The sequence below is a fragment of the Gracilinanus agilis genome, chromosome 3 (assembly GCF_016433145.1).
Source record: "Gracilinanus agilis isolate LMUSP501 chromosome 3, AgileGrace, whole genome shotgun sequence".
Classification (NCBI taxonomy): domain Eukaryota; kingdom Metazoa; phylum Chordata; class Mammalia; order Didelphimorphia; family Didelphidae; genus Gracilinanus; species Gracilinanus agilis.
The window spans coordinates 256,397,696-256,425,497 of record NC_058132.1 but is presented as its reverse complement, the minus strand read 5'-3'; the positions used below and the strand labels follow the sequence as shown (position 1 = coordinate 256,425,497).

At 35.5% G+C, this 27,802-nt stretch overlaps 1 protein-coding gene across 1 annotated transcript in view; it reads left to right on the top strand.

Annotated features, from left to right (window-relative positions):
- XIRP2 (xin actin binding repeat containing 2) overlaps nucleotides 1-27,802 on the top strand; it is a 64,859-nt gene that overhangs the window by 30,111 nt on the left and 6,946 nt on the right. Inside the window, exons 3-6 of the mRNA XM_044669816.1 lie at nucleotides 11,131-11,223; nucleotides 12,541-12,613; nucleotides 18,623-18,756; nucleotides 19,666-27,745. Coding sequence (XP_044525751.1) covers nucleotides 11,131-11,223; nucleotides 12,541-12,613; nucleotides 18,623-18,756; nucleotides 19,666-27,745 — 8,380 coding nt within the window. The remainder of the gene's footprint in view (nucleotides 1-11,130; nucleotides 11,224-12,540; nucleotides 12,614-18,622; nucleotides 18,757-19,665; nucleotides 27,746-27,802) is intronic.

The following is a 27,802-nucleotide window of genomic DNA, read 5'->3' as shown; positions in this document are numbered from 1 at the left end:
CATAATTTCCAGGGGGCACAAAGTAATATTTTTTTCTGAAAAGGGGGAGGTAGGTCAAAAAAAGTTTGGGAACCACTGCCTTATACAAAGACCTCTAGCTCCTCTTTCATTTTGCTAGCATTGGGTAGTAGTTGTGTTTTGGTACTTTAGCTCATTAGTTTTTACTACTGGCTCCCTGGCTCCTTTTTTCCATTTTGCATCCTGTAAAATTCTGTATGTCTCAATTGCTTTTCTTCTTCCTTCATGATAAGCTGTTCTTTATATGGTATCTAATTTTATGACCACATAAAAACAATTTTCTTTGTCCTCCTACCACCATTTTTTTGTTAAAAGTAATTTTGATCAACTTAGTAAGGTTAGGGATAGGATTCAGATATTCATTAATAGAGGAACCTTTAGGGAGGAAATTTCATCTATCAATACAAATCTTTAACTTCTCTGATTCATATAATATTTGGAAGATGCTTAGAGTCCTTAGGGGTTAAGGAGAAAGCATATATGGTTATGGAGATAGCATATTTCAGAAAAGCGATTTGCATCCAGATCTTTCTTATCTTAAGGCTGGCTCTCTATCCACTTTACTATGTTGCTTCTCTTAGATTTTCAAGGCATCAAGAAAAAAAATGTCCTTACCATTCTTGATTATATTTGCTCCATTGCTAGTATGGAGTCAAATCAAACACTTCTCTGTTTCACTAGCCATCCCATTTACCAAACCAATTTTTGCTAATTTGCTTTGCTTGCTAGTTGATTCAACTTACCTTTTCTTCTTTACTATGTTTTTCCCCTACTTCCTTCCTTAACATCTTCTCTTCTGATCTTTACTCATTTATTTTTCTTCAGCTTCTTATCACAGTGGTTAGAATTAGTCCCTAGATATAGAGATTGTTCTCCTTCAAATTTTCCTCAATTTCTCCTCTTTGAATTGAAACATTGGCCTTCTTCAAGTCTATGCCATTCCAAATAACCAACACATCTGCTCTCTTTTTATTCAGCTCAATTCTCTCTCATCTCCTTCTTCCCACTCAGCATCCCCTAAAAAAACCAGAAGAAGAATAACTAAGCAAATGTATTTTTCTCTTTCCCCTACATATATTAAAGCTCTTTTGATTAATTTTTCAATAATCCCAAAAATATATATTCTTGATAGTCCAGTTTTTAGGTGTGCCACTTCTTTGGCAAGGAGCATACTTGAAAATATGGTCTAAAGTTCCAATTTCATTCTCAGAGTAAGACTTTCTGTCTTCTATTCCATAATGTGTGATAAGTCAGTATGTATCACAGTGGCCTAGATATGACACTATATCATTGGCTAGACAATGTATTCTAACTATTCATTTAAGTCTTTTGCTTCTTTCTGAGATACTCTGATCCCTCTTTTTAATCATATAAAATTCTAAAACCTCAGATAGCATTAGTCAAGACATTAGACAAGGTGGCTTACCAAAAGTACCAGTTTCTCTGAAAAGTATTTTACAAAGCCCTAATCAAGGAGAGATTCTTGATGGTAAGATATTAAAAATGCTTCTCTTTTTGGATGACAATGTGATGATTACATAAAATCTGTGTCCCTATAGGCCATTCATCATGGAGTCAGAGTGACAACTATGTGGCATAATAAATAGAGGCCTAGGCCTGGAGTCAGGAAGACACATCTTCTTGAATTTAAAACTAGGCTCAGATACTTACTTGTGACCCTGAGCAAGTCATTTCACCCCATTTAACTTAGTTTCCTCATTTATAAAATGAGCTAGAGAAAGTAGCAGCAAAACTATTCCAATATCTTTGCCCAGAACTTGTTACCAACTAGGGTAACAAAGAGTCTGACATGACTGAAAAATGACTGAACAATAATAACTGTTCACAGAGTAGATTGATTTAGTTATCTATGCTTCTTTCCAGCTCTTCCCCACTTATTTTTTCTGGACAGAGTAACATACTAATCAGACCAACACTATATACCTAAGAAGGACATGCCAATGAATTGATTTATGACTCCATTCACCATCTCTTGACTTTACAACCAAAAGCATTCTTCCTTGGCTGCCCTTTTACTATAGGTATTATTTTCCCCTTCTAGATCTAAACTCCTTGAGGATTAGAGGGACTGCCTTGCTTTTTATACTAGTATCTCTAGCATTTTGCATGATGACTGGCACTTATAATTTTTCACTCATTCAGATATTTTTATTGAGACAAAAGTGTTTGAATGGGATAAAGTAAAAACTGATAGTAGTAAATAGAAAATAAATTTAGACTATAGGATTATTAGAATTATGGATAATAAATAATAGACTATTTTCCTAGTATCTGAAAAGGAAAAGAGGAAGAAGTATGAATTAGAAAGATGTTATAGAGCAAAAGTTGATTGATAGCATTTCAATCATGAAAATAATTATTATTGAAAGAGAAAAAAAGATAGAAACTAGACCTATGATTTCATTTATATAGATAGCATCTTCAATAAGGAAACTCTATTAATGAAGGCCAACACTTTTTCTGTAGCTTATAGTCTTAGGGGGTCTAGAACACTAAGAAGGTAAGTGACTTGCTCAGGGGGTCACAAAACTAATACATGTCTAAGCCAGTATTTGGACATAGGTCTTCTTGACTATGGGATTATCTCTCTAACCAATGAACTACATTGCCTTTCTTTCTCAAAAAACAGATATTGGAACTTATTTATGGACAAAAAAGCCTAATTGAAAAAGCATTACCATTATCTTTTCTATTATTTGAGACTAATATAGTAAATCATCATTATTTTGAGACTTGCTGAAATACAGAAATTAATTTAGGAAAAAAATTAATATCAGTAACCAGAGTGGGCTATGAGAGAACCACTAACCCTGTTCCCTTGGCCCAGATATTCTACCATAGAATATATCTATGATGGAGGTAATGACTATAGTGTCCATATGCCACCAAATGCTCTGCTTTTAAAGGGAGATGTGAGATTTTCTGTTTTTCTCTCCTCTTATTCCTTCTGCTTTTGCCTCTCAAAGTTATTTCAGATTCTGTTTATAACATTCCAATCTGACAGTATACAGTTAAATGCCAGGTACAAAACATTTCTGATTGTTTTTAGAGTTTGAAGGCTTTGCTCCAAAGGGAAATCTCAATTCAGTTGAACATTTATTAAGCATATTTAATATGAAAGTCACTATACTTGAGTATTGAGAGAGATAAAGAGGTAAGTAAAATATGTTCTCTGTCTCCAAAATCCTTGTAGTCTGGTGGGAGTGGGAGATGTTCAGGGGGAGATATACACAGAGACTCTACGAAGTATAGTATGAATATATAAAAGGCATATTATTAGAGCTCAAGTAAGTGGAGAGTTAAACGTGGTCATATGCAATATATTTCATATCTTTATAAAAATTTGAAGCCAACATCACTTAAGTGTTTGGAAAATATTAACACCTTTGGTGACATTCACAGTTTATTGCTATTAAGTAAACTTTCTGAGTTTCAAACTTTTCTCCCATATGCTTATATTTTCTTATCATTCTAGAACCTTTTTAAAAATTTTTTTATTTCCTCAGTCTATATTGGATTGAGATGGTATGAGCTTATCCTTAACAGAGTAAAAAAACAAACAACCAAACTATAAAGCTCGTTTTTATTAGGATGAGCTGATTTTTTATATCTATATACTTTGTTTTAGGTTTTGTGGAATACATATTATTGTATATATAAAGAATAGTTTTGATGGCCCTTCTGAGATTCATTGCTCTATAGGTCATCTTTATATCTGATAGAGAGATGCCTTTCAGCTCTTTTGGACTCTAAGAATATGAATCATAAATAAAACCTTTCAAAAGGACAAGTTGTAATATCAGGTCTTTGGTAGTTAATTTTATCTCTGCTGACAAACTTATTTAATATTTTTCCCTTGCGGAAGTGATTCACTGTACCATATTTTTTTAAAAAATCTATATTTATGAATAAACAAATTAGTATAAAAGTCTTGCCCCTAGAGTTAAACATGACAAAAGCATAAGGGTTTTAACTCTAGAAAGAGTTTAAATTAATTGAGTCATAAATTTTCCCCTAGATTTCATAACTCAACCTGCATAATTCATATTTCTCTTTATATTTAGAATTTCACTTCTCTAGGGAGTTATGCTTGTTGACTTTCTTTTAGGAGAAAACATTTTAAACAGTCTTAAAAAACCCTGAACCTTTTTCATTTTATTATGATAGTAATAATCTTTTTAAAAACAACTAACTCCTAGGGAGCTACATACATTTCAAGGGAGTTAGCTTCTTAGTCTGTTTTAGAGTTGTACCAAAGGAAAAGAATCAATCAGTAAGTATTTATCAAGCACCTACTATGTTCAAGGCAATCTGCTAGACGTTGAAGATACAAAAACAAAGGTGATAATTGCCTTCAACGAGCTAACTTTTTACCATGGAAGCAAAATAGATACAAATTTTATTTTCCAAGACGGTCCTTAATACCTATTTGTCTGCCTTCCATCAGGCAGAATTAGCCCAAATCATACAAAATGGTTCACTCAACCCCAGCAAATTTTTAGTGCAGTTAAGCAAGCCTGGAGTCCAGACTGAATGCCTGAAAAAAAAGAACTAAATGTATTTCTTTGAGTTTTGTCCTCTTAGGCTCTAAGGTTTTATCATTGACATTTTGGATCTAGTAAATAAAAGACACCCCATAGTGTATAATTGCCAAAGTCTAAACATAGGGCTCTAAAATAATTTTTCTTCGTCCCTTAGTACAGAGTAATTTTCTTTAATGGCATTCTGCTATCATATGAACTATAAACAATGGGTCATCTTGGTCAAATCTAACAAATGATGAATTTGAACCAATTTTTTGCCATCATGGTCAGCTATACTGAAATTGTTCGAATGAATTTTACAAAAGTCTTTTTAAATGCTTACATTGTTTTTATATCTTTAGGTAGACATCAACAACCCCTGACAATGCCAAACACTATTTTCCACATAATCCTAGTTTTATATGACAATTTTGCACTAATAAGGTCCAAGAAATAGTGTGGAGGGAGAAGACCATCTCCTTTATTTTTTCAACAATATTACTGAATGACTTGGGCTGTCAGTCTCCCAAAAGCCAGCCAAACACATTTTTGTTTGTAGCTATTGACTAGAGTGTTGGTTGACTAGAAATTCAGCCAGCCAGTGATAGAGATGCAGAAATATCAGTGGATGTCGGAGTGATGAATGAACCCAAACATGGCCTGAGCATCAGTTTCAGACTACAAAGACTCACAGTTTATCTGGAAATGCCAGTGTATCAACATATATTAATTGAATGCTCTGTGTCTCCTTTGCTCTTTTTAAAGTGGAAGAAGGAAATTAAATCTGGAATCTAGGCTTCTAATATTGGAGTGTCCCCAAATGCCCCTTTAAACAGATTACACTGGTAGGTTTTAGCTAGATAATATATGCTTCGACATCTTGAAATACTAATAAAGAGGCACTTTCATATTGCTGCTATTATAATGATAGAGAGCATAGTGCTTTGCTTATCACCTTCACAATTCCACCTTACACTTAGGGGTCAGATTGTCAGCAGAAATGCTCATATCCACAGGAAATAAAATCACTCAGTATATAGGTAATCATCGTTAGACTCAGTTTAAATAAGCAGCTCGAGACCATAAACCTTATTTACCTTTAATGGAACTACGCTTACTTGGAAAACAGGATAACATATTTAAGAAGAGAAAAGTGAATAAAAATCTAATATAAAACCAAACAGACTTTTGAGTTTTACTATTTATCAGCAAACATGTATATTTCAGATGAATTTATAACAATTTTTCAAAGTAATAATAATTTAGGCCCTATCATTTAAATAGCAGAAGGGATTTTTCTCACAGTTTCTTAGAACTTTTGATCATTTTTGCTGTGATGGACAGAACATGCCGGTTGCTGTTTCCATCTGTTTGACAGAGATGGGAAGAACATTAACAGATCATAACCTTTGACTATCTTATTAAAAATAGGATTAGTGATGGATAAAATTGCTAAATTACCAGGTCAGACCTCTGTTATTTCCATTATGGTGAGGCAGCTGCGATATGCTATTTGGCCAATCTTTTCATACATTTCTCTGCAGGTGACATGTTAGGAATGAGAATAATAGTGAGTCACTTTGATACATTCTGTTCTGTTTTTCTTTTAAGCATGCTAGTGAGATGACTTCTGCTCTTGTGACATTGTGCCTTATGGGCATCAGCTCAATAGAAATTTGCAATAAATTCTCTTGCATTAGTAATGCTTTTAAAAAGCAGAGAGATTGTTATGAAGAGATTTGTAGAAGAGTTATGTTTTCAAACATTTGCTAAATGACTTTCTAGAGGGTTTCTTTACCAACAAGAGGTTATTCCTATGTACTTGTCTATTGATACATTTCAAGTTTATTTAAAAATTAAAAATTAAAACCATTAAAAATTGTGGAGGAAGAGCAAAAGGGACTAGATGTGGTTTAATTGATGTAGGGAATTCCTGGATGAACTTCCTTCCCTCTACCAATGCTGGTCAGCTACTTCTCTGCAACTTGACGTAGAGAGTTAGATGAATGAGATGTAAAGTGATTTGGCATACAAATGTCACATAGCTAATATGTGATAGACATTGGACTTAAACCCATTTCTTCCTATGAGGCCAATCCTCCATCAACCATGCCACCTCTCATAACTTCCTAACTTCTCACATGCTAGGCAGATACAATAACGATTTGTATTTGCATAGAATTTCCTGTCTTCCTTTTCAAATGAATTTGTATGTTACATAATCAGCAATATAGTTCAAATGAATTATTGCACCGATAATTCTTAAGTAGATGTGTCTGTAAAGGAAGAAATTGAGGCACAAGATGATGTTAGGGAACTTTGCCCAGGTTGTTTGGGCTAGTTGGTAGCAGATTTGAAACTAGATTTTAGGTACCATGACATCTGATTGGCCACTTTAAGAAAAAGTCTCTTTACTTCATTGAAAACACTTTATCCCTAAGATAGGCTATTTGAATTTAATTTCCCAGTTTGCTGATCACTTAATATGAATTTACATACACAGTTGTGGCCAAGGCTCTTCATTGCATCTTATTTGGGTACTTTGATTTTTCTCCCTAAACATGGTGCTCTATCCTTGTTTCTCCCTATACTTTTGTATAATAGCATCCAGCAATTGTGTTAAAAACAAACAAACAAACAAACAAACAAGTCAGATTTAAAGGCTAAGCAATACAGTGGGAGGGAAATGCTGCATACTTAATGATGGAAACACAAATCTTGGAATATTTTTCAAGAAGGATTATTTGTAAGTTACTGCAACCAAGGGACACTAAAATTGATACATTGACCACTAACATAGCAAACGAGTATAGCAATTACAGTTCTATTTAGTAATAGCACACCAGTGCCCAAGTAGAGCAAACTTCTCTAAATTAAATTTACATGCACTTGTAGTGCTCATATTTGTATCATCCTCTGCCAAAACAAATTACAAATGATAGCCTTTGGACTGTTTTTCACTTCCTTTAATAAAGCCTAAAAGTAAAATATTTACCCCTAAATAATGTAGGATTTACAAACACTGGATCTAAACTTCACAAAAGTCAACTCTTCTTTGACTCCTCATAAAGAATGTATGTCTTGCTCTCTTATGAATGATACCAATAGATGGTAATTACTTCATCCTCATGACTGAATCACCTACAAATTTATACAACATCATATATAATGTTGTGCTTTCTTCTCTCATGCTTTCTGGTTTTTGAAGCTCTTATATTTTTCTATTTCATAGTTTTTTAAATATTTGTTTCAATATCTTCAATAGATATGCAAAAGGTTCATAATGTTACTAATTTTCTTAAGATAATTTTCAATAATTGAAAACTTTTCTAACATATAAAATTTTTTCCTAGAGTTCCTAATTTTTTTTGTAGATCCCATATGACAAGGAATCTTAAAAAAAAAAAAAAAGAAACCTTACCCGTTTCTTAGAATCAATACTATGTATTGGTTCCAAGGCAGGAGTAGTAAGGAATAGGAAATGAGAGTTAACTGATTTTCCCATTGTTACACAGCTAGGAAATATCTGAGGCCAGATTTGAACCTAGGGCCTCTTGTCTCTAGTTCTGGCTTTCAATTCACTTAGCCGCCTACCTGCTTTATATATATATATATATATATATGTATATATATATATTTTTTTAATCTACAAAACTTAACAATATCAAAGAAGTCTGAAAATATATTTAATGCTTCTTCCCCATTGATCTCCTATCTCTGCAAAGAGAAAGAGTAATGTCTTCTCATATCTATTCTTTGGAGACAGAATGTTTTTTTGTAATTTATAATGTTGTGACATTCAATTTTGATTTTTTTGTGGTTGTTCTTTCATTTTAACTTGTTTTATTCATTATGTTTATTGTTTTATTGGCCATGCTTACTTCACTGTGCATCCTATCATGCAAAGCATCTCATGATTCTCTGTATCATTTCTTACATAATTGTAATATTCTATAACATTTCTGTACTCCAATTTGTCCAGCTCTTCTCAAATTGATAGGCATCTACTTTGTAATTTTTTACTAATTTGACCTCTTCACTTAAAAAATGTAAGAATTGTAGTAAGTTATTTTTATTATGCTTCACCACCCCATCTAAACCTCCAACCCTCAGCCCCCTGCAGTCAGAATCAATGATCACTCAAGCCTAAGGGCTTTTGCTGCCCTTAAATAAAACAGTGTATATTGGATATTTTTGCCAGGATTTCTGAATCCTATGACATTCAAAGAATATTTCTATAGGACATATTTCATTAGGGGGAATTTGAGGGATTATCCAAGTTATTGGGTCGTATTGGAACTTTTTCTTTTATTAAATAAATGGATCGCTGACTGGGGCTAAGAAATGTATATTTTTAAATGTAATTTTTTTCATAGTTCTGAGCTGGAGGAGGGAGATAGACAGTATGTATTCAAAAAGTTTCTTAAATATCATACTGAAGTGTTTTTTTCTTTATGTCATGGCCATCAACTTCTCTTTACATTGTCTTAACTTATAATGGTGTATGTAAGTAGTTTTAGGTACAACCAGGTGGCATTGTGAATAGAGCTGGGCTTTAGCCAGGAAGACGAGTTCAAATTCAGCTTCATAAACTTCCTAGCTTTATGATGTTGGGCAAGTCAGTTAACTTCTATATACCACTGGAGAAGAAAATGACAACCCACTCCAGTATCTTTGCCAAGAAAACCCTGGACAGAGGTTCATTGGGCCAGGAAGTATTGGGCATGATTAAAAATACCTGAACAACAATAGGAACAATGATGTAGGCTGATTACTACTTGCTATTGCTACTTAACTGGCCTTTTTTCTAGACATATATTTTTTTCTGTAACATTCTCAGCACCATTTACCCTGTGTGAGTTTTCACTGGTAAAATACCTGAGGCTGCCCATGACCATTATTCATCTTTCCATTACTCTTCAGTTAATAATCTTTAACTTTAATTTCTGTGAGGGAAAGGATTCAGGTCTAGTTCTAACAAAAGACTATCTGTTTTGTGAGGATTAAACGAAATAAATAAAGGTCCTTTTCCAGTACATTGGCCACTTAGTGACAAATTCTTTGGCACTTCAGCCCGTGAAACAAATAAAAAACAAGATAACCTTAAATGCTGTAGAAGAATTTGAGGGATGGGACAAGTAGGCCCATATTCACTAATCTGGGTTCTCCAGCTGAATAACAGCAATTAGGAGTCAAGGAAGAGTGAATCAATGAACCTTTATTCATCCAGTCACATAGATGGAGAGCATCTACAATGAGCCTGGCATAAAAGTTTCCTTATACAAATAATTTAAGGGCAGCATTCATAAGCTAAACATTATTCAATGTATCGTTGTGTGAAACAAAGAAAAAGAAAGATGGCTATTCATTAAACACATGTGATACTGTAAAATGAAAGAACTGGACCAAAATGTATATTAGTAGTTACATATGATAGATAAGAGAGTTATTGTCTTAACATACAACTGTTCTCTCTGAATCAAAGAAAGCTGACCATCAGCCTAGATGGAGAAGAGAGTATTCCGAAGGCTCTGGAATCCTTCACCTTCAACAGCTGAATCTTTTTCAAACCAACAGGAGAAAAAGAGACAGATAAGGATAATGGCTACTGCAGCTGGCTTATAGTTCACTGAGGGGTCATTTACAGGAAAATGGCCAATATAAAATAAAATGTTTGTCTCATGCTTTGAAGTAGGGTTATTCCTTTCTTTAAAAAAAATTTCATCCTTTACTTTCTGTCTTAGAATCAACACTATGTATTAGTTCCAAGGCAGAAGAGCAGTAAGGGCTAGGCAATGGCGGTTAAGTAACTAGCCCAGGGTCACACAGCTAGGAAGTGTTTGAGGTAATATTTGAACCCAGGACCTCCCATCTCTAGGACTGGCTCTCAATCCACTGAGCCACCTTACTTCCCCATGGAGTAGTGCTGTTTCTAAGGAGAGGAGGGTCTATGTGTTCTGCAAGCATGTCAAAGAAGTCTATGGTGCAATTACAAGGGGTTTGGTGAGGAATATTCAAGCTAGAGCAGCAAGGAGACCCATTGGAGGCTTTCAACTTCAGGATGATTGCCAAAGTCACTCTCTGAGGGCCATCTGGAGAATGCAATTTCATCCTCTTTTCCCACAACTCTATACAACAATTCTATAATTTTTAATGGTATAGAATAACAAAATTTCCCTCATAAACAATTTTTTTTGTTATTGAGAAGCAGTTATTGAGACACTAAATATGTGCCGGGCACTCCAAGAGGTACAATAGATATAAATATGAAGTACCACCTAATCCCTACTCTTGAGCTCCCTAAATTCTATAGCAGAAAGGAAATATTTACAAAGTGGTTTAGTAATATAAGGTAGTTTGGAAGGAAGGCTGCTTGAACTACATCTTGAAAGAAGAGAGGGATGCTCTGTGGAAGGAGTGCATGTCAGGCAGGCGATGGCCAAAACAAAAGCACGGAGTGGAGGCAGACTGTTATGTGTGAGGAACAAAGACCTTTGCTGTTTCTCCTCTAAATCTGGATAAGTATTAATTTAATTAATTAATTTCATCTACTTTTATTGCCATTCAGGACGTAACAATCAGAAGCCATATTAACATTTCAAGTGACCACCGAGAAACTGAAGAATATGAACAAGGGATCTCCAAAACATCTCAAATTGAGGTAACGATTTAAAAAATAATACTCAAAGCTTTTTTGAGATGCCGTTTTATCATTTAAAACTTGGTTTCATGATCTTTTACTCCACTTATTACAACAATATCTGGGAATAATAGTAACTACTACCCTACTCCAGTGTAGGCAAATAGTGGAGGAAAAAACATGTTCAAAGCCATTGAAGTCATTTCTTCATGAAGATTAGTCTGGTTTCAGTTTAAAATAGTTTCACTTAAACAAACATTTATTAAATATCTATTATTTTTTAAATGCTTTAGGTTCTATCTTAGAATCAATACTAAGCATTACTTCTAAGACAGAAGTGTGGTAAGGATTAAGCAATTGTGGTTAAATGGCATGGCCAGGGTCATGCAATTAATTAGGAAGTATCCGAGACCAGATTTGATCCTGGGATTTCCCATCTCTAGGCCTGGCTCTCTATCCACTGAGCTACTTTATCCACTCGCTGCCACTTAACACCTATCATTGCACAGGGCACTGTACTATGCATTGCGTTTAAAAGAAAAAAATGCAAAAACATCCCATTCATTATGGAAGGGGAAGGAAGGACATCCATGGGCATATAAGCAGTAATTTCAGGAAAGCATTATCAGTGAAGGAGATAAAGGCTTCCTCTAAGTGGTGGCTGCTGAGTTGAGGTAATATGGACATTCCAGACATTGGAGTTAACTTGAATAAAGGTAAAGAGTTAGAAAGAGTATATATGCACATTTAATTGACTGTAGTGTAGAGAGTATTTGAAGATAGGTAATAGGTAAAAAAAGTGTAAAAACAGGTAGGAGTCAACCACATACAATTTTAAATGGTCAGCTAATGAGTTGATATTATGAGGCAATAAAGAGCTAGTGAAGTCTTTGGAGTAAAAGAGTAAAGTCTTCAGATATATGCTTTAGAAAGTTTATTTAGACAGTTGGATAGGGACAGATAAAATGGAGAAGGAAATCCTAGAAAGAGAGAAATGACTCTTTTAGGAGTATCCATGGGAAATAATGGCAATCTGAGCCAGGATGATGACCATGTCAGTGTAGGGAATGGGTCAATTGTCTGAGAAGTTATGGAGGAGCAATGGATAAGGCATAGCTATCATGTGGATTTGGGGGAAAGTCAAGCTTCTATCTAGGATTATGAACCTACCTGACTGAAATTATTGTGATGTTCTGTATCAGGATGCATTCATGATGAAGATCAAATGTTCCAGGTTTGATTGCATCTCTTAGAGTACTTTGAAATAGTGGATAAAAATTGCAAAGTGTTACCTCCAAAATTTAAACAATTTAAATAAAATTGATTTCTTAAACACAGGTCTCTCAACTCGAAAAACATGCTCGAGAACTAAGCCAGGCCTCTCGTTCTAGTCAGTATGTTCAAGAAACAGGTAATAAATTCCTTTATATTTTACCTTGAATAAACTATTTATTACCTCCTCCAGATGTATATTTTACTTGCCTTTCACCGATACAGTAATATTCATCATTAGCAATCTGTATTCCTACATCTACTAGAAAATTTAAGAATGAGTCATAGCCTCAAAGATGCTAACACACATATTGTATATATGCATATATGCACATTTAATATATATTTTAAAATTATTTTCTGTCTGTGGTAAGAGTTAGAGTGAGTTTATATAATTGTTTATTGTCAACTGACCCTTTAAAAAAATAAAACTCTTACCTTACGTCTTAGAATCAATACTGTAGGTTGGTTCAAAGGCAGAAGAGTGGTAAGGGTCCGCAATGGGGTTTAAATGATTTGCCCAGGGTCACAGAGCTAGGAAGTATCTGAGGCCACATTTGAACCCAGGACCTCCCGTCTCTAGGCCTGGCTCTCAATCCACTGAGTTGCCCAGCTGCCCCCTACAATTTTAGTAGTGACCACCGCCAGTAATGACAACCATATCAAATCCCCTTGAGTTATCCATGGCATGAGAAGGATAAGAAAATAATAAAGTAAGAAAATGCCAGCCAGAAGAATTCCCTTTAAGAACTGGGTGTCCCCTAACACCATATGATAACTGTGAAGGACTGGCAGGGACACTAAAATTACTGTCCATTTGGATTCGATTATGTCACTGATTGGGTTAAACCCAGCTATAATGAGAAATTTCTTCTATTGATCTATAAAATTAAAAAAAAAAAACATCGCACAGAGTTGCAGGCTGGAAGAATCATTGGATTAAAAAAAGATACTAATTGGGGGCAGCTGGATGGCTCGGTGGATTTAGAACCTAGAGATGTGAGGTCCTAGGTTCAAATCTGGCCTCAGACACTTCCTAGCTCTGTGACCCTGGGCAAGTCATTTAACCCCAATTACCTAGCCTTGTAACAAATAAAATTAATATAGAAGGATATATAAAAGATATTAGGGTTTAAAAAAGAATGGAATAATAAAGTATGTAATATATTTTTAAAAAGATACTAATTTCCTCATTAACATAAAGACCAACAACTAAAGAGGGTATAACATGAGTACACATAGACTGAGGATAAAAACATTTTTATTACACATCAGAACTACATCATAACAAAACTGGGAGAAGGTCTTCAATGTTTCAGGTTACACAACAATTTATTGTAGGTAATGCAAGACAGTTCTAATGTCATTGCATGTCTATATTAGATGAAGGAAGAATTAAAAATTCAGAGAATTTGATCAGTTTAAAGAGAGAGACGTTAAAGTACCTGAAAACATTAAAAATTCACTCAATATAATTCCAGAAGCACCACTTAATAATGAAATAGATGACCGCATATAGTGTCAGTGTCTTAAATGAATTTGAAAGGAAGATGGGCCTACTTAGAACTGAATTTTCAAAAGCCAATCTGATAGCACATATCCACCTACTAGTCCAAGTTACTAAAATTGGATTTTTTTAAAAAATCTGGCTTAGCTTCTAACCAGAAGGGATTAACATATCCTTTCATAATATCTCAATAAGTAGAAACCTTTCAGGGCCTGTATACAGCAGAATATACTATGGCCACATGATAAGAGCCACAGAAGGAAACATGGCACTGAGAAGACTCCTAATGAAATATTGTCACATCAAAAGCAACTTGAGAAAACCACTCAAGATATGGTGAAAAAAATAGATTATAGTTATCTAGCTAGCACATGTAGTAGGAAACTTTGACATAATATCCCCTAACTAAAGAAAACAACAACAAAAAATACATGTGTAATGGAATCCTGAGAATAGGAGTACATAAATTAATCCCCTTAATCAACAATTAATTAAAAGTAAAATCCAAAAGGTTAAGGAAATGCAAAGAATCAAAGCAGCTCAAAGAATGGACTTAAAAATTCAACATCAATTTTTTAAAAGTATGCAGCAGAGCCTTGAGGAAATTCAGATAGAGAATCTCTGGAAAAACACAATAAAATGTGGAAAATTTCTGGTCTCTCTGGTTGAACCAAGTTCAACAAAATGAAAATGCAAGTTGGACAGATCAAATAAGAAACAGAAATGCACCATTATCATAATGAATATAATGTTTTTTGTTTTGTTTTGTTTTGTTTTTTCACAAAAGGAGATGGCAGACATTTTAGCTTCTCTGCAAAACTAGAATGTGCTGGGTTCAATTCAGATCCAGAATCATTGGCTCACACATTTCACAGTGGTGAGCAAATTACTAGCAAAGCATTTTCCCTTTTGCCTCAGTGATGCATGTCTGATCTCATTTTTCTTAACAGAACACATTACATATTTATTGTCAAAAGATGAGAAAATCACTGGCCCTTCTAATCCAGATCAATCACAGGTTTATGTGCTATAAAACATAAAAAACACTTAAAATACTTTGTAAACTTTATTATTGAAAATTCATAAACCCCTCCAAAAGGGTTTTCCAAGAATTCTCAGTGGTATCAATATCAATTTACTATTGATTTACTGAATATTGAACATTTATACATTTATTGATTATCAACAGTCCTTTGAGGGAGCTCAGGGCTAACAAACATTGTAACAATGTATAAAAGAGATACAAGAACAGTGAAAATTCAAGAGTAATGGACATTCACATGAGAAATTTATTCTCTACTTAAAAACAAAAAAATTGATTTCAGAAATCAACAGAAAAAAACTGGCAATAATATATGTTACTAGATTTATCAGATGACTATTAATGGTTCCTTTCTAGAAAGAAATTCTTAATCAGTTAAGAACTAAGAGTAGAATTTGAAGGGGCACACCATGCATGAAACCTGCACATCAACATTATATCAACAATGATATGTCAATCATATGGCTGACACGTTTGAGTTTGTTTAAAGAGTGGAAGGATTTATGGCAGCAATTCAAAATCAAGAAATTGCAGAAAGGAACTCATATATGAATCTACATAGATTATGCGATGGAGTGGTGGAAATTGTGTTGTATATCGCTGTAGCAAAAATGTGACTTCTACTGGAGACCTAGAAAAATATAGTCAAGATATTAAAATTATTGAAACTTTGTTATCCTTTTTTAAATGAAAAGAAAGCAAATCCCTATATTATTAAAATCGCCAAAATATATTGATATAATAACAAATAAACTGTACTCTAACAGGAGCATCCTTACAGAAAAACTGTATTTCATAATTCTGTGAGCCTAATATTACTCCATAAAAATGCAGAACCTCATTTTCTTTTTTTTTGTGATTTGAAAATCTTTAATTAATTAATTTAAAATATTTTCCCATGGTTACATGATTCATGTTCTTTCCCTCACCTCCTCCCATCTCCCTCCCATAGCCAACACACAATTCCACTGGGTTTTACATGTGTCATTGATCAAGACCTATTTCCATAATATTAATAATTGCATTAGGGTGATCACTTAGATTCTAAGTCCCCAATGATATCCCCATCGACCCATTTGATCAAGCAGTTGTTTTTCTTCTGTGTTTCTACTCCCACAGTTCTTCCTCTGAATGTGGCTAGTTTTCTTTCTCATAAGCCCCTCAGCATTGTTCTGGATCGCTGCATTGCTGCTAGTAGAAAAGTCTATTACATTCGATTGTACCACAGTTTGTCAGCCTCTGTGTACAAGGTTTTCCTAGTTCTGCTGCTTTCACTCTGCATCAATTCCTGGAGCAAGAACCTCATTTTTAATGGATGTTACCATATTAAATACTTGTAACGTCCAAACAACGTGGAATTAAAAGCTTTCAAAATAAAGTCTTCTGGTAGAAGAAATTAATACAATGTACAAATATGATGAAGAACCCATGAATGACCAGAATGTGTTGTGGTAGCATAGACATAGGGAGCACATATGGTGAAGACAGGAAGCAGGGAATAAGCATTTATTCAGCATCTAGTATGTGCCAGGCATTGCACTAACTATTTTTTAAAAGAAATATCCCACTTGATCCTTACCACTGTAAGGTATATGTTATTAGTAGCCCACTTTTATAGATGAGGAAACTGAGATATACAGAGTGAAATTACTTGCCCAAGGTATATGATGCTGAAAGTGAACTCAGGTCTTCTTGACTCCAGGCCAGTACTCGGACATTTCAAGAACACTGATTTCTTGCAATGATATAATTGTGGTGCTGTGTATGGATCTCCCCATCCTGAGCACCATCATATTGTCACTATTTCTTATTGAGCATAACACCACTCCTTTTTCTTATTATTTCTTACCATCTTTAGTTTCCAGTTTCTGGTTAATAAGTCCAGAGCACTTACTAGCCATCTTGTCTCCCAGTTACCAGAGTGCTCTCTCTAAATAGTCTTTTTTGGAAAAGGATCAACTAACCATTCTTTTTGTATAGCTCACACACAACTAAAGACTCAAAAAACTTAGGGAGAGTACCCCTAATGAATTCTATTTTTTAACAATGCCTCTTTCCCTCAAGATCAATGTCTTTCTCAAGTTTTAATTTTTCCTCTGATTTAGTTGTAGAAAGATCCCTTTAGCTCCTCCCTATTTTAAGTTGCCAAACTATATCTTGTCCCCAAACAATCCTGGGGGCTTTCACCAAGCTTTAAGGGTTATGTGGATCTGAGACATTATCGATTCACTCAGTCCCATATTCATGAAGGTCCTTTGGGTCTTGGGATGAAAATGAACACAAGAAATATAAAAACTAAGGGAAGATAACAATAATATAATTTATCCAGTGATTCCTAAAGTGGGCGCTACTGCCCCCTGGTGGGTGCTGCAGCGATCTAGGGGAGTGGTGATAGCCACGGGTGCATTTATCTTTCCTATTAATTGCTATTAAAATTTTTCTAAAAAGTAATTTCTAGAGGGCTAAGTAATATTTTTTCTCAAAAGGGGGCGGCGGTAGGCCAAAAGGTTTGTGAACCACTGATTTATACCTTCCTAAGCCACATTACTGCCTTTACTAGGTACATGTGGCTAAATAGAAAAACAGACTTTGAGCCATAATATATATGTTAACTCATTTAAAACTCACAACATCTTCATGACATAGTCAGTATTATCCACATTAATGATAAAACTGAGGCTTAAAGAATTTAAAAGCTATGTCCCTAAGTACAAAACTAGTGACAGAAGTGGAATTCAAACCAATGTTTTTCCTAACTCAAAAATTTATTTTGTGTCTTGCTTTTGTGTGTATATTCCATTTGATAATCAACTCTAGTTTCTCTATGACTATAGTACAAGTTGATATTTGCCTCTGATAAGCCTTATATTTGTTGTTATTATTTAGTTGCATCTGACTCTCCAGAAACTCCATTTGGAATTTTCTAAACCAAGACACTGGAATGGTGTGTCATTTCCTTCTTAGCTCATTTCACAGATGAGGATCTGAGGCCAGCAGGGTTAAGTGACTTATCCAGGGACAAGGATAGGAAGTATCTCAGGCCAGATTTTAATTCATTAAGTTGAATCTTCCTGAATCCTAGCTCAGTTTTCTATCCACTGTGCCACCCAGGCGCCCTACTTCTCATAAACTAAAGCCATATTCAGTCCTATTGTCTACCCTGAAAAATGGTGGCTAGGAAAAAAGCAATGCTTTTGTGGTAATGTATAGAGTAGTTAGATTTTTTTTCTTCCAATAAAATTGATAATGGGGAAGTGTACTGCATGGGGATAGCTGTGTGGTACAATGGCTAGAACAGTAGGGCTAGAGTCAGGAGGACTTGCCTTCAAATCTGGTTTCAGATACTTCCTATCTCTGTGACCCTCTAGACAATTCACTTAATCCCATTTGCTTACCACTTGCTCTTCTGTCTTAGAGTAGTTATTAAAACAGAAAATAATGATTTAAAATTTAAAAACAATTTAAAAGTGTACTGCATGGCAAACCAGGGCTCAGTGGAGATTCCTAGTATGTTGCTTCTTTTGGTTTCACTTCATTAAAAAGTCAGTATTTCAAAAAAGTAACCAAGAAAATCTCCTGGTATTCTTTTGTAACTCCAGTTATTGACACACCTGAGGATGAAGAGATCCCGAAGGTTTCAACCCAGTTTTTAAAACAGCACTTTGAAAAGACAGCCCAAGAAAAGGTCCTTCATTCTGACAGAGATATGGCAAGTCCAGCCAAACAGATTAAGGTATGTGATTTAATAAGGACAGTCATTTGGAGGGATGGGGGAAGGGTTAATAACCATGTTAAAGGCATGCCTAGAACAGGATATGTAGAATATCAAAATATTGCATATCTATTCTTGACACACAAGTGGTGTTTTAAAAAACATCTTAGAACCAATCTAAATATTGATTCTAAGGCAGAAAACTGCCTTAGTTAACTGACTTGCCCAGGGTTATACAGTTAGGAAGTGTCTGAGGCCAGATTTGAACCCAGGACCTCCTGTCTCTAAGCCTGGTTTTCAATCCACTGAGCCACCCAGCTGCCCCTAGGTGATTTTTTTAAATTAAAAAAAAACTCCTTAAAAAACTGGGTGTGCAACGCTAGAAGAATATCAATCTAACCAAAGTTAAAGATTGGTTTATAGGTATTTTTTTAATTGGAGAAAATGTGCTTAAATGCCTTGTATGTGAGGGGAAGGTGCAAACTGTCAGGGCCATTGGTAAAATAATAAAATGTACTTTAAATTGCTTTCACCTACTCTTTTCTTTGCCATACATACCTCTGTTTAGAATCCTGAGCAAGGGCAATAAGCCTTGAGTTTTCTGCTGCTTTCTGATTTTTTAAAATAACGAATTAAGCAAAGGAAGAGAACACCAATATCTCATATGAAATTTGGAAATGTTATGAAATGAAGGTAACACATGTATTACATGTACAACATAGCTATTCAATGACAGTAGGTTGGATCAGGAAAGTAATAAATGTTGAAAACTATTCTTATGGAGCACTTTAAATGGAGTACTTTGCCTTCCTAAAGCCCAAATGGTGGTATTACCATAGTAGACCACTTCTTGTGGAAATGTGATAACCATATCTTACAAAGCCTCCCTTTCTCTCTCACTCTTAAAACATAACTTTTTGTTTTCTAAAGATTGACAGTGGATATAAAGATACTGTGTCGCCATCTCCAGTTGTCACTTGCATAGCTGGCAGTGCTTCGGCCAGTCAGAGACAGGCTACGTCCAACATGAGTCGTACAGAATACAATTCCACTTCATCTTCTGCACAGGTCAACGCCACGAATTTTGGAAAGACAGAAGATTTTCCTCCTCCCCCATCTGAAATAGTGCCAACATTAGCAGATGTGACAGCATTTTCCCAGTCCCCTGAATGCCCCAGGCCCCCTGGAAAATTTCCCATCCCCAAAGATTTATATTCCAAGCAGAGAAATTTATATGAATTAAATCGCTTATATAAGCACATCCACCCTGAATTAAGAAAAAACTTGGAAAAGGATTATATTAGTGATGTTTCTGAAATTGTATCTTGTCATGTAGACACAGGAGACTCTGTTTCAGCAGATGTGCAGCAAACCCGCTACGTTTTTGAAAATACTGGTGGCTGTAATCAAAAATGTCTCAACCCTGAAAGAGAGTATCTTGAATGGGATGAAATTTTGAAGGGAGAAGTACAGTCCATGAGATGGATTTTTGAGAACCAGCCCTTAGATTCCATCAAAGATCAATCTCCAGATGAAGGCAATGGCAAAAAAAGCATCGCTGATCAAGAAATCATTGCTGGGGGAGATGTGAAATATACCACATGGATGTTTGAAACCCAACCAATAGATACATTAGGGTTTCATTCTTCCGGATCTACCGAAAGTAATGAGAAGGTTCCAGAACTAGCCAGGGGAGACGTGCGCACAGCCACGTGGATGTTTGAGACACAACCACTAGATTCGATGAACAAAATTTATCAGGACCAACAAGAAGGGTCAGAGGGAATTGCCATTAAAGATATAACTGGAGGGGATGTCAAAACTGTGAAATACCTCTTTGAAACTCAGAATCTTGACCAACTTGGGCAGCTATATTCAGTGGATGAAGCTAACTTACTACAGCTCAGATCTGAGCTCAAAGAGATTAAAGGGAATGTGAAGAGAAGTATAAAACATTTTGAAACTCAACCATTGTATGTTATAAAAAATGACTTAGGGCAAATTCTTGAGATTAAAACTGTTCACAGGGAAGACATTGAAAAGGGGGATGTGAGAACAGCACGCTGGATGTTTGAGACACAACCCTTGGATATGATTAACAAAGATATTACTGAAGTTAAAGTTGTCCGTGGAATATCCATGGAAGAAAACATCAGAGGTGGAGTAAGTAAGGCAAAGTGGCTATTTGAAACTCAACCTTTGGAGTCCATCAAAGAAGAATCTGAAGTGTCTGTTATTGAAAAAGAAACTATCATAGGTACTGATGTCTCCAGAAAGTGTTGGATGTTTGAAACTCACCCATTAGACACACTAAAAGAAGTCACTGATTCAAACCCTTTACCAGCTGAAGAAATAATAGGTGGAGATGTGAAAGCCACCAAGTACTTATTTGAAACACTTCCAATGGATGTTTTAAAAGATAGTCCAGAAGTTGGCAAACTTCAAAAGATAGCTGCTTCTGAAGAAGAAAAGGGAGATGTGAGGCACCAGAAATGGGTTTTTGAGACTCAACCTCTGGAAAACATTAGGGAGGAGGAGAAGGAATATATTAAGACAGTTAAACTTGAAGAGATTGACAAAGGAGATGTTAGAAGCTACACACATATCTTTGAATCAAATAATTTAATTACATTTGATGAATCACATAAAATACAAGTAGAAGGAGTGACCAGAGGTGCCGTAGAGTATAATAAATCTCTCTTTGAGACAACTCCCCTGTATGCTATTCAGGATCATCTTGGGAGATATCATGAAGTTAAAACAGTTCAACAAGAAGAAATACTAAGGGGTGACGTGCAAAGTTGTAGGTGGCTGTTTGAAACTCGGCCTATTGATCAGTTTGATGAAAGCATTCATAAATATCAGATTATCAAAGGAATATCTTCACGAGAAATACAGTCTGGTGATGTGAAGTCTGCTAAATGGCTCTTTGAGACACAACCTCTAGATTCTATTAAACATTTTAATAACATGGAGAATTCCGAAAGTACAAAACAGCAAACTATGGATGTTGTTAAAGGGGATGTAAAAGCCTACACATGGCTATTTGAAACCCAGCCAATGGAGTCCCTTTATGACAAGACAGAGTTAATGACCAACAATGAAGAAATTCAAAAGGGAGATGTCAAAACATGTACTTGGCTTTTTGAAACTCAACCACTTGATGAAATAAGAGATGACTCAGAAGCAGGAGTCAAACTCCAAACCATAAAACAAGAAGATATCCAAGGAAGGGACGTCCGCACAGCCTGCTTTCTTTTTGAGACAGAAAACCTGGACAACATACAAGGAGAAGAAGGCAAGGAAATCAAGTCAGTGGAAGTGGATATTCAGTCTGGGGATGTTTCTGGCATGAAGTACAAGTTTGAAAATCAGTCCTTGGATTCCATAAGTTCCAGTTCAGAGGAAGTTTTGAAAAAGATCAAAACCTTACAAGCTGAAGATATTCAGAGAGGTGATGTTTTAAATTGCAGGTGGCTCTTTGAAAACCAGCCTATTGATATGATAAAAGAAAGCCAAGAAGGTGATGAATTAGTCAAGACTGTGACAGACATACAAGGTGGGAATGTGAGAAAAGGGTGCTTTATTTTTGAGACGTTTTCTTTGGACCAGATTAAAGACAAATCTGAAGAGATCAGCATTGAGAAAACCACTAGCCAAGATGAAATAATAAAGGGGGATGTGAAAAACTATAGAATGCTATTTGAAACCCAACCACTCTATGCTATTCAAGACAAAGAAGGGTATTATCATGAAGTGACAACAGTAAAGAAAGAAGAAGTGATTCATGGGGATGTACGTGGGACTAGGTGGTTGTTTGAAACAAAGCCTTTAGATTCTATTAATGAATCAGATAATGTATATGTTATCAAATCTGTTACACAAGAGGACATTCAGAAAGGAGATGTTAGTTCTGTCAGATATAGATTTGAAACACAGCCACTGGATACAATTTCAAAAGGGGAAAATGTAATTGTTCCCACTATTGACTGTGTCCAGGGTGGAAATGTGAAACATCATAAGCAACTCTTTGAATCAGAAGATTCTGATAAAAGAACATATATTAGGACGGTTAGTGTCAATGAAATACAACAGGGTAATGTTAAAACCTCTACTTGGCTGTTTGAAACTCACACCCTAGATGAGTTGAGAGGAGAAGGGTCAGAATATGAGCATATCAAGACAGTCACTAAGGAAGATGTGCAGAAAGGTGATGTCAAACAGGCAGTGTGGCTTTTTGAAAATCAGACTTTAGATTCTATTAAAGAAACAGATGAATATATCACAGAAGTAACCAGGGAAGAAATCCCTCACTCTGATGTCAAAACAACAACATGGCTCTTTGAAACAACACCTCTTCATGAATTTAATGAAAATAAAGTGGAAAAGGAGGAAATTATTGGAAAGAGTATTAAAGAAACCTTAGAAGAACTATATTCACAGAAAATGATTGAATCTCATGGAATTATCATTGAAGAAAATGAACTTGGGAATGTCCGGATGGCTAAGTACAAACTAATGAATCAAGAATCCCCTGAAATACAAAAAGAAGAAATTATTAGAGGAGATATCAGAACTATAATGATGAATCTACTCTCCAAAAGAGATGATGCCAAAAGAGAGATTTCAGTCAGTGAAGAAGAAAAGGGCAATGTCAGTTTGACCAAAGCTCAGTTGCTAAACAGATCTACAGAAATCCAATCTGAAAAAGAAGAAATAGTGAGAGGTGATATACAACAAGCAATGAAAAGTCTTTTCAGTGAGGAACGAACTGTAAAACAAGGCATTATAATTCAGGAAGATGAAAGAGGGGATATTAATATGACAATCTATTGTCTTCTTCATGAAAATGATAGTGATTGCAAACTAGAACATGAAGAAATAATTGGTGGAGATGTAAAACGCACTATTCACAACTTGTTGTCTTCTGCAGCAAACTACGAAATAGCCAAAAAGACTAAAATAGATGCATCAGAGAGAGGAAACGTTCAGTTTTTCACAACATGCATAGAAGCTGGAGCATTAGATTACCTCAAACTACTCCAGACAGGGTCAAATGAAACAGTTACAGCTGGGAAACCAGAAGGAGAGGAGGAAATAATTGGTGGTGATGTTGAAGGCACAAAGCTGTTATTACAGAAAAGGAAGTCTCAGATTGAACGTACTGTTAATGAAACTGACATCATCCCAGGAGATGTGCATAATGCAGTTAAGGTTTTCATGACCGAGCCTCTGAGTACATCCTGTCAGGTACCTAAAGAAGAAATTATAAAAGGTGATTTGAAAGCAACCTTAAATTCCCTCAGTGAGGCCATAAATCAGAAAACAGTTACAAAAAGGGAAGAAATTATGAAAGCTGACATGCTTGCAACAATGAAGTCTCTTGAAGAAGCAATGCACCAATGGAAAGAAACTGAGAAACCTGATATTATCCCTGGTGATATTAAACAAACTATTGAATCTCTTGAAAAGGCAGTAAACACAAAGACTGAAATTCTGAAAAAGGAGCTCATCCGAGATGACCTTGAGGCAACATTAAGAACGCTGAAAGAAGACCAACACTCTTTCAAGAAGATAGACAAAAAAAATGCACTCGAACAAGAGAAGCAGACTGTGCAGCATGACCTGATAGATTCCACTGAAGAACACAAAACACAGAACAAGAGGGTAGCCACCTCAAGTGATATAAAAAGGACTTTGCAGTCAAAACCTGAATCCTCTGAGCAAGGAACCAAACATGTAGGTGGATTAGGAATCCTCAAACATACTGCAGTTAAATCTTTTCGTGGGTATTCAAAAGGAGAACATCGAGAGATTGTCCCTCCAGAAGCCCCCAAAGGGACTGTAAAAATTGTCATAGGTCGTGACCAAAACTATGATGCTCTTGAGAAGAGCCTCCAAAAATTGTCTGATTCACCTCACAATACTGTTCAAAATTTGGTTCAGGATGTAGATCAAAACAACATCAGAAATGATGCATCAAGAGCACAGTATCTTCAAGAGAAGCATGTAAGGAATCAGGCAGCTTCTTATAGCTCAGTTCAGAAAAATGTAAGAACTGAGAAACCAGAGATGGGTGCTATACTGAAAAAGGATGACGCCTCTAGTGCTGGTTTGACTATTGAAAAAATGCAGCAGAATCAAATGTGTATCTTAAGCAGTGGCCAACAAATTGGGGAGTCTTCCTATGAAAAAAGTCATAAAAGAACAAAAAAGACAAAAATATCAGCAGATATACCCATTTGCAAGTCTTGTGCTAGCCCCCAACCAGTTAGCATCCCAGATAATGACAATGAGATGTGTGGAAGGACTGGTCATATTCAGAAGGAAATTTTGCTGAAGGAAGAAAAGAGACAAGCACAGCATACTAGTGAGGTTTTTCAAAGGAATGAAATGAACCTTCAGAAAATGCAGCCTTTTGTTCCTTTGGTACTCAAACAGGATATTCAAAGTGTATCTGAAGAAAAAGCCACAAAGGGAAACCATGGAAAATTTAAAGCAACAACGGAAAGAAATAAAAAGATTGATGTTCATCAGAAAAATGAGAACTTTCAAACAAGAATGGATGCCTCAGCAAACTTAAAAATGACTGTGGGAAAATCCTGTAATCCAGGCAAATTGGCTACTATAAGTAATATGGCTGAAAATCATTCTTCCCTTCCACCTCCATCTCCACCTCCACCTCCCCCTTCCAATGCATCATCTGAGATTGAATTTCCTCTACCTCCTCCACCTCCTTTAATGATGTTCTCTGAAAAACATGAGTTTTCTTCATTGCCATCCACAGAAAAGATAAAGGGTGAATTTGACGGCTTCCCCTGCCTCCCTCCCCCACCTCCACTGGTGGATGACAGATCTGAGGGAGAATGCTCATCAACCTTTTTGCCACCTCCTCCTCCTCTATCACAGAAACCTATAAATTTTTCTTCTTCTACAATTCAAACAAAAGGAGAAAATATTCAGCAACTTTGCCAAGAGTCAGTACAAACTCATTCAAGGTCCAGATCCACATCAAGCAAGCCAACAGCAATCCCACCTTCTCCCAAGTTCCCCAAGCCAAAATTCTTCAGACAGTCAGATGAAAATGAAAATAGTATCAATCCAAAAGTTAAACCACTTCAATCAAATATAGAAACCACCAAAACAAAGCAACAAAATACAATGATGAGGAAGAGCAGTGTGGAGCTCACCCAGACAAAGGAGAAAATGTATACTGAGATTTCTGAAGAAAAACAAGCATCCATTGCTGAGCCCACAAAGTCTTCCATTCAGACCATTCAAGAAACATTACCACCCAAAAAAGAAAAGATCTCACCTCTTGTTAAAAGTCATTCCTTTCCTGTAGAAACAGAACACATTAGCCCTAAACCATATGCCAGAAAATTCAAAACCCCTCTAATGATTGCTGAAGAAAAATATAGGCAGCAAAGGGAAGAGATTGAAAAACAGAAACATCAAAGCTCTTGCCATCACATAGTCAAAACAGAAAGTCATGATGGAACTGAATTAAAGTCTGAACTGAAAATACCAGCACAGAAACCTATGGAAGAGGATTCCTTGCCTGCATCAGCTTCAGAAATTGTTCATTTAAATACTAAACATGACGTCAATCTCCAAACCAAGGAGAATTCTAGTGAAAACCAGATATCTGAATCATCAGCAGTGTCATTGGCTACCCAGAAGCTCCATAGTGTCTTGAACATATCCATGGACAAAGAACACCATCAAAAGGAAGTTCTCCAATGTTCAAGGGACATAATGCAACATAGCTTAGCACATCAAATGGAACAAACACACCAAGAATATACTTCTCATATAAGAGAAGAGGAAAGTAATGAAAAGCAATTGCACTTGACTCCAAGCAAACCAGTATCCCCAAGCTTAAAAGCTAAAAGTACCAAATACCCAACTTTAGAGCTAAGTTTAAGTGGAATACCCCAAAATTTCAAGGAGACTTTCCTTAAGCAGCCAGTAGCTAATGTTCAAACCACTACTAAACAAGAAAAGGAAACACAGAAAAATGAAATAAGGACAGCTATTTCAAATAAGCAAAATACTGCCGAGGAATGTTATCAATTACATATGAAGGAAAAAAGAGGAATGAATAAAATGCCCACTAATCACTCAGAGAAGAAGCAAGAAAGAGAATCAGATAAAGTTTATGAGACCCAAAAAGAAGGAAAGGAGTCAGGGAGCAAGAAAGTTTTAGCAACACAAGAAGAAAACCAGAGACAGGTATTAGTTGGTCCAAAACATCAAAGAATAATAGCTGAAAGAAAAGAACAAGTTAAAAATAAGTCAGCAGAGAAAATAGTCCAGGAAAAAGTTATTGATGAACACATTGACTCACATACACAGAATTTTCATCAAACACAAATTCATGCTTCTGAAAGTAAGGTTAACCATAAAAAATTATCCCAGCAATCTAATGGTCTGAAAGAAGAATGCTTCACAATCAAGAGCATACGAGAGAAACAAGTCCCCCTTAATACTAAAGATTCAAAAGAAGAGATTACAGAGAACAAGATTTTATTTTCTTCCCTACAAAATTCCCAGAAAGATGATGGAAAATCTGCTGTAAATATATTGGACTTCTTGAGAAAACGTGAAGAACTTCAGCAGATTCTGTCTCGAGTGAAACAATTTGAAAAAGAACCAAACAAAAATGATATTAAAAAATTTCAGATACTATTGAATGTTATCCCAGCATGGCTGATGAATGAGGAAAGAAAAGAATATGGAACACGCATTGCCATGGACAATAACCTAGGAAAAATGAAAGAAGAAATAACCCAAATTAAAACTGAAGTGGAGGAAATGCTTATTTCTTGTGAGAACACCATCCAAATGTGCATGAATTCCTCCAAAGGGGGAAAATTGAGAACTGAACCTCCTAGTGAAGCATCTGCCCAGATATCAAACATTAATGCTGGCTTCAACCAAAAAAATCAGAAAGAGGAGAAAACTACAAAAGGAAAAGAACCTCATCAAAAAGAGAAATCTAATTATGGTAGAGCATCTCCTCAAATATCAAAAATTAGTGTCGAGTCGAGCAAAATGGTCCAGA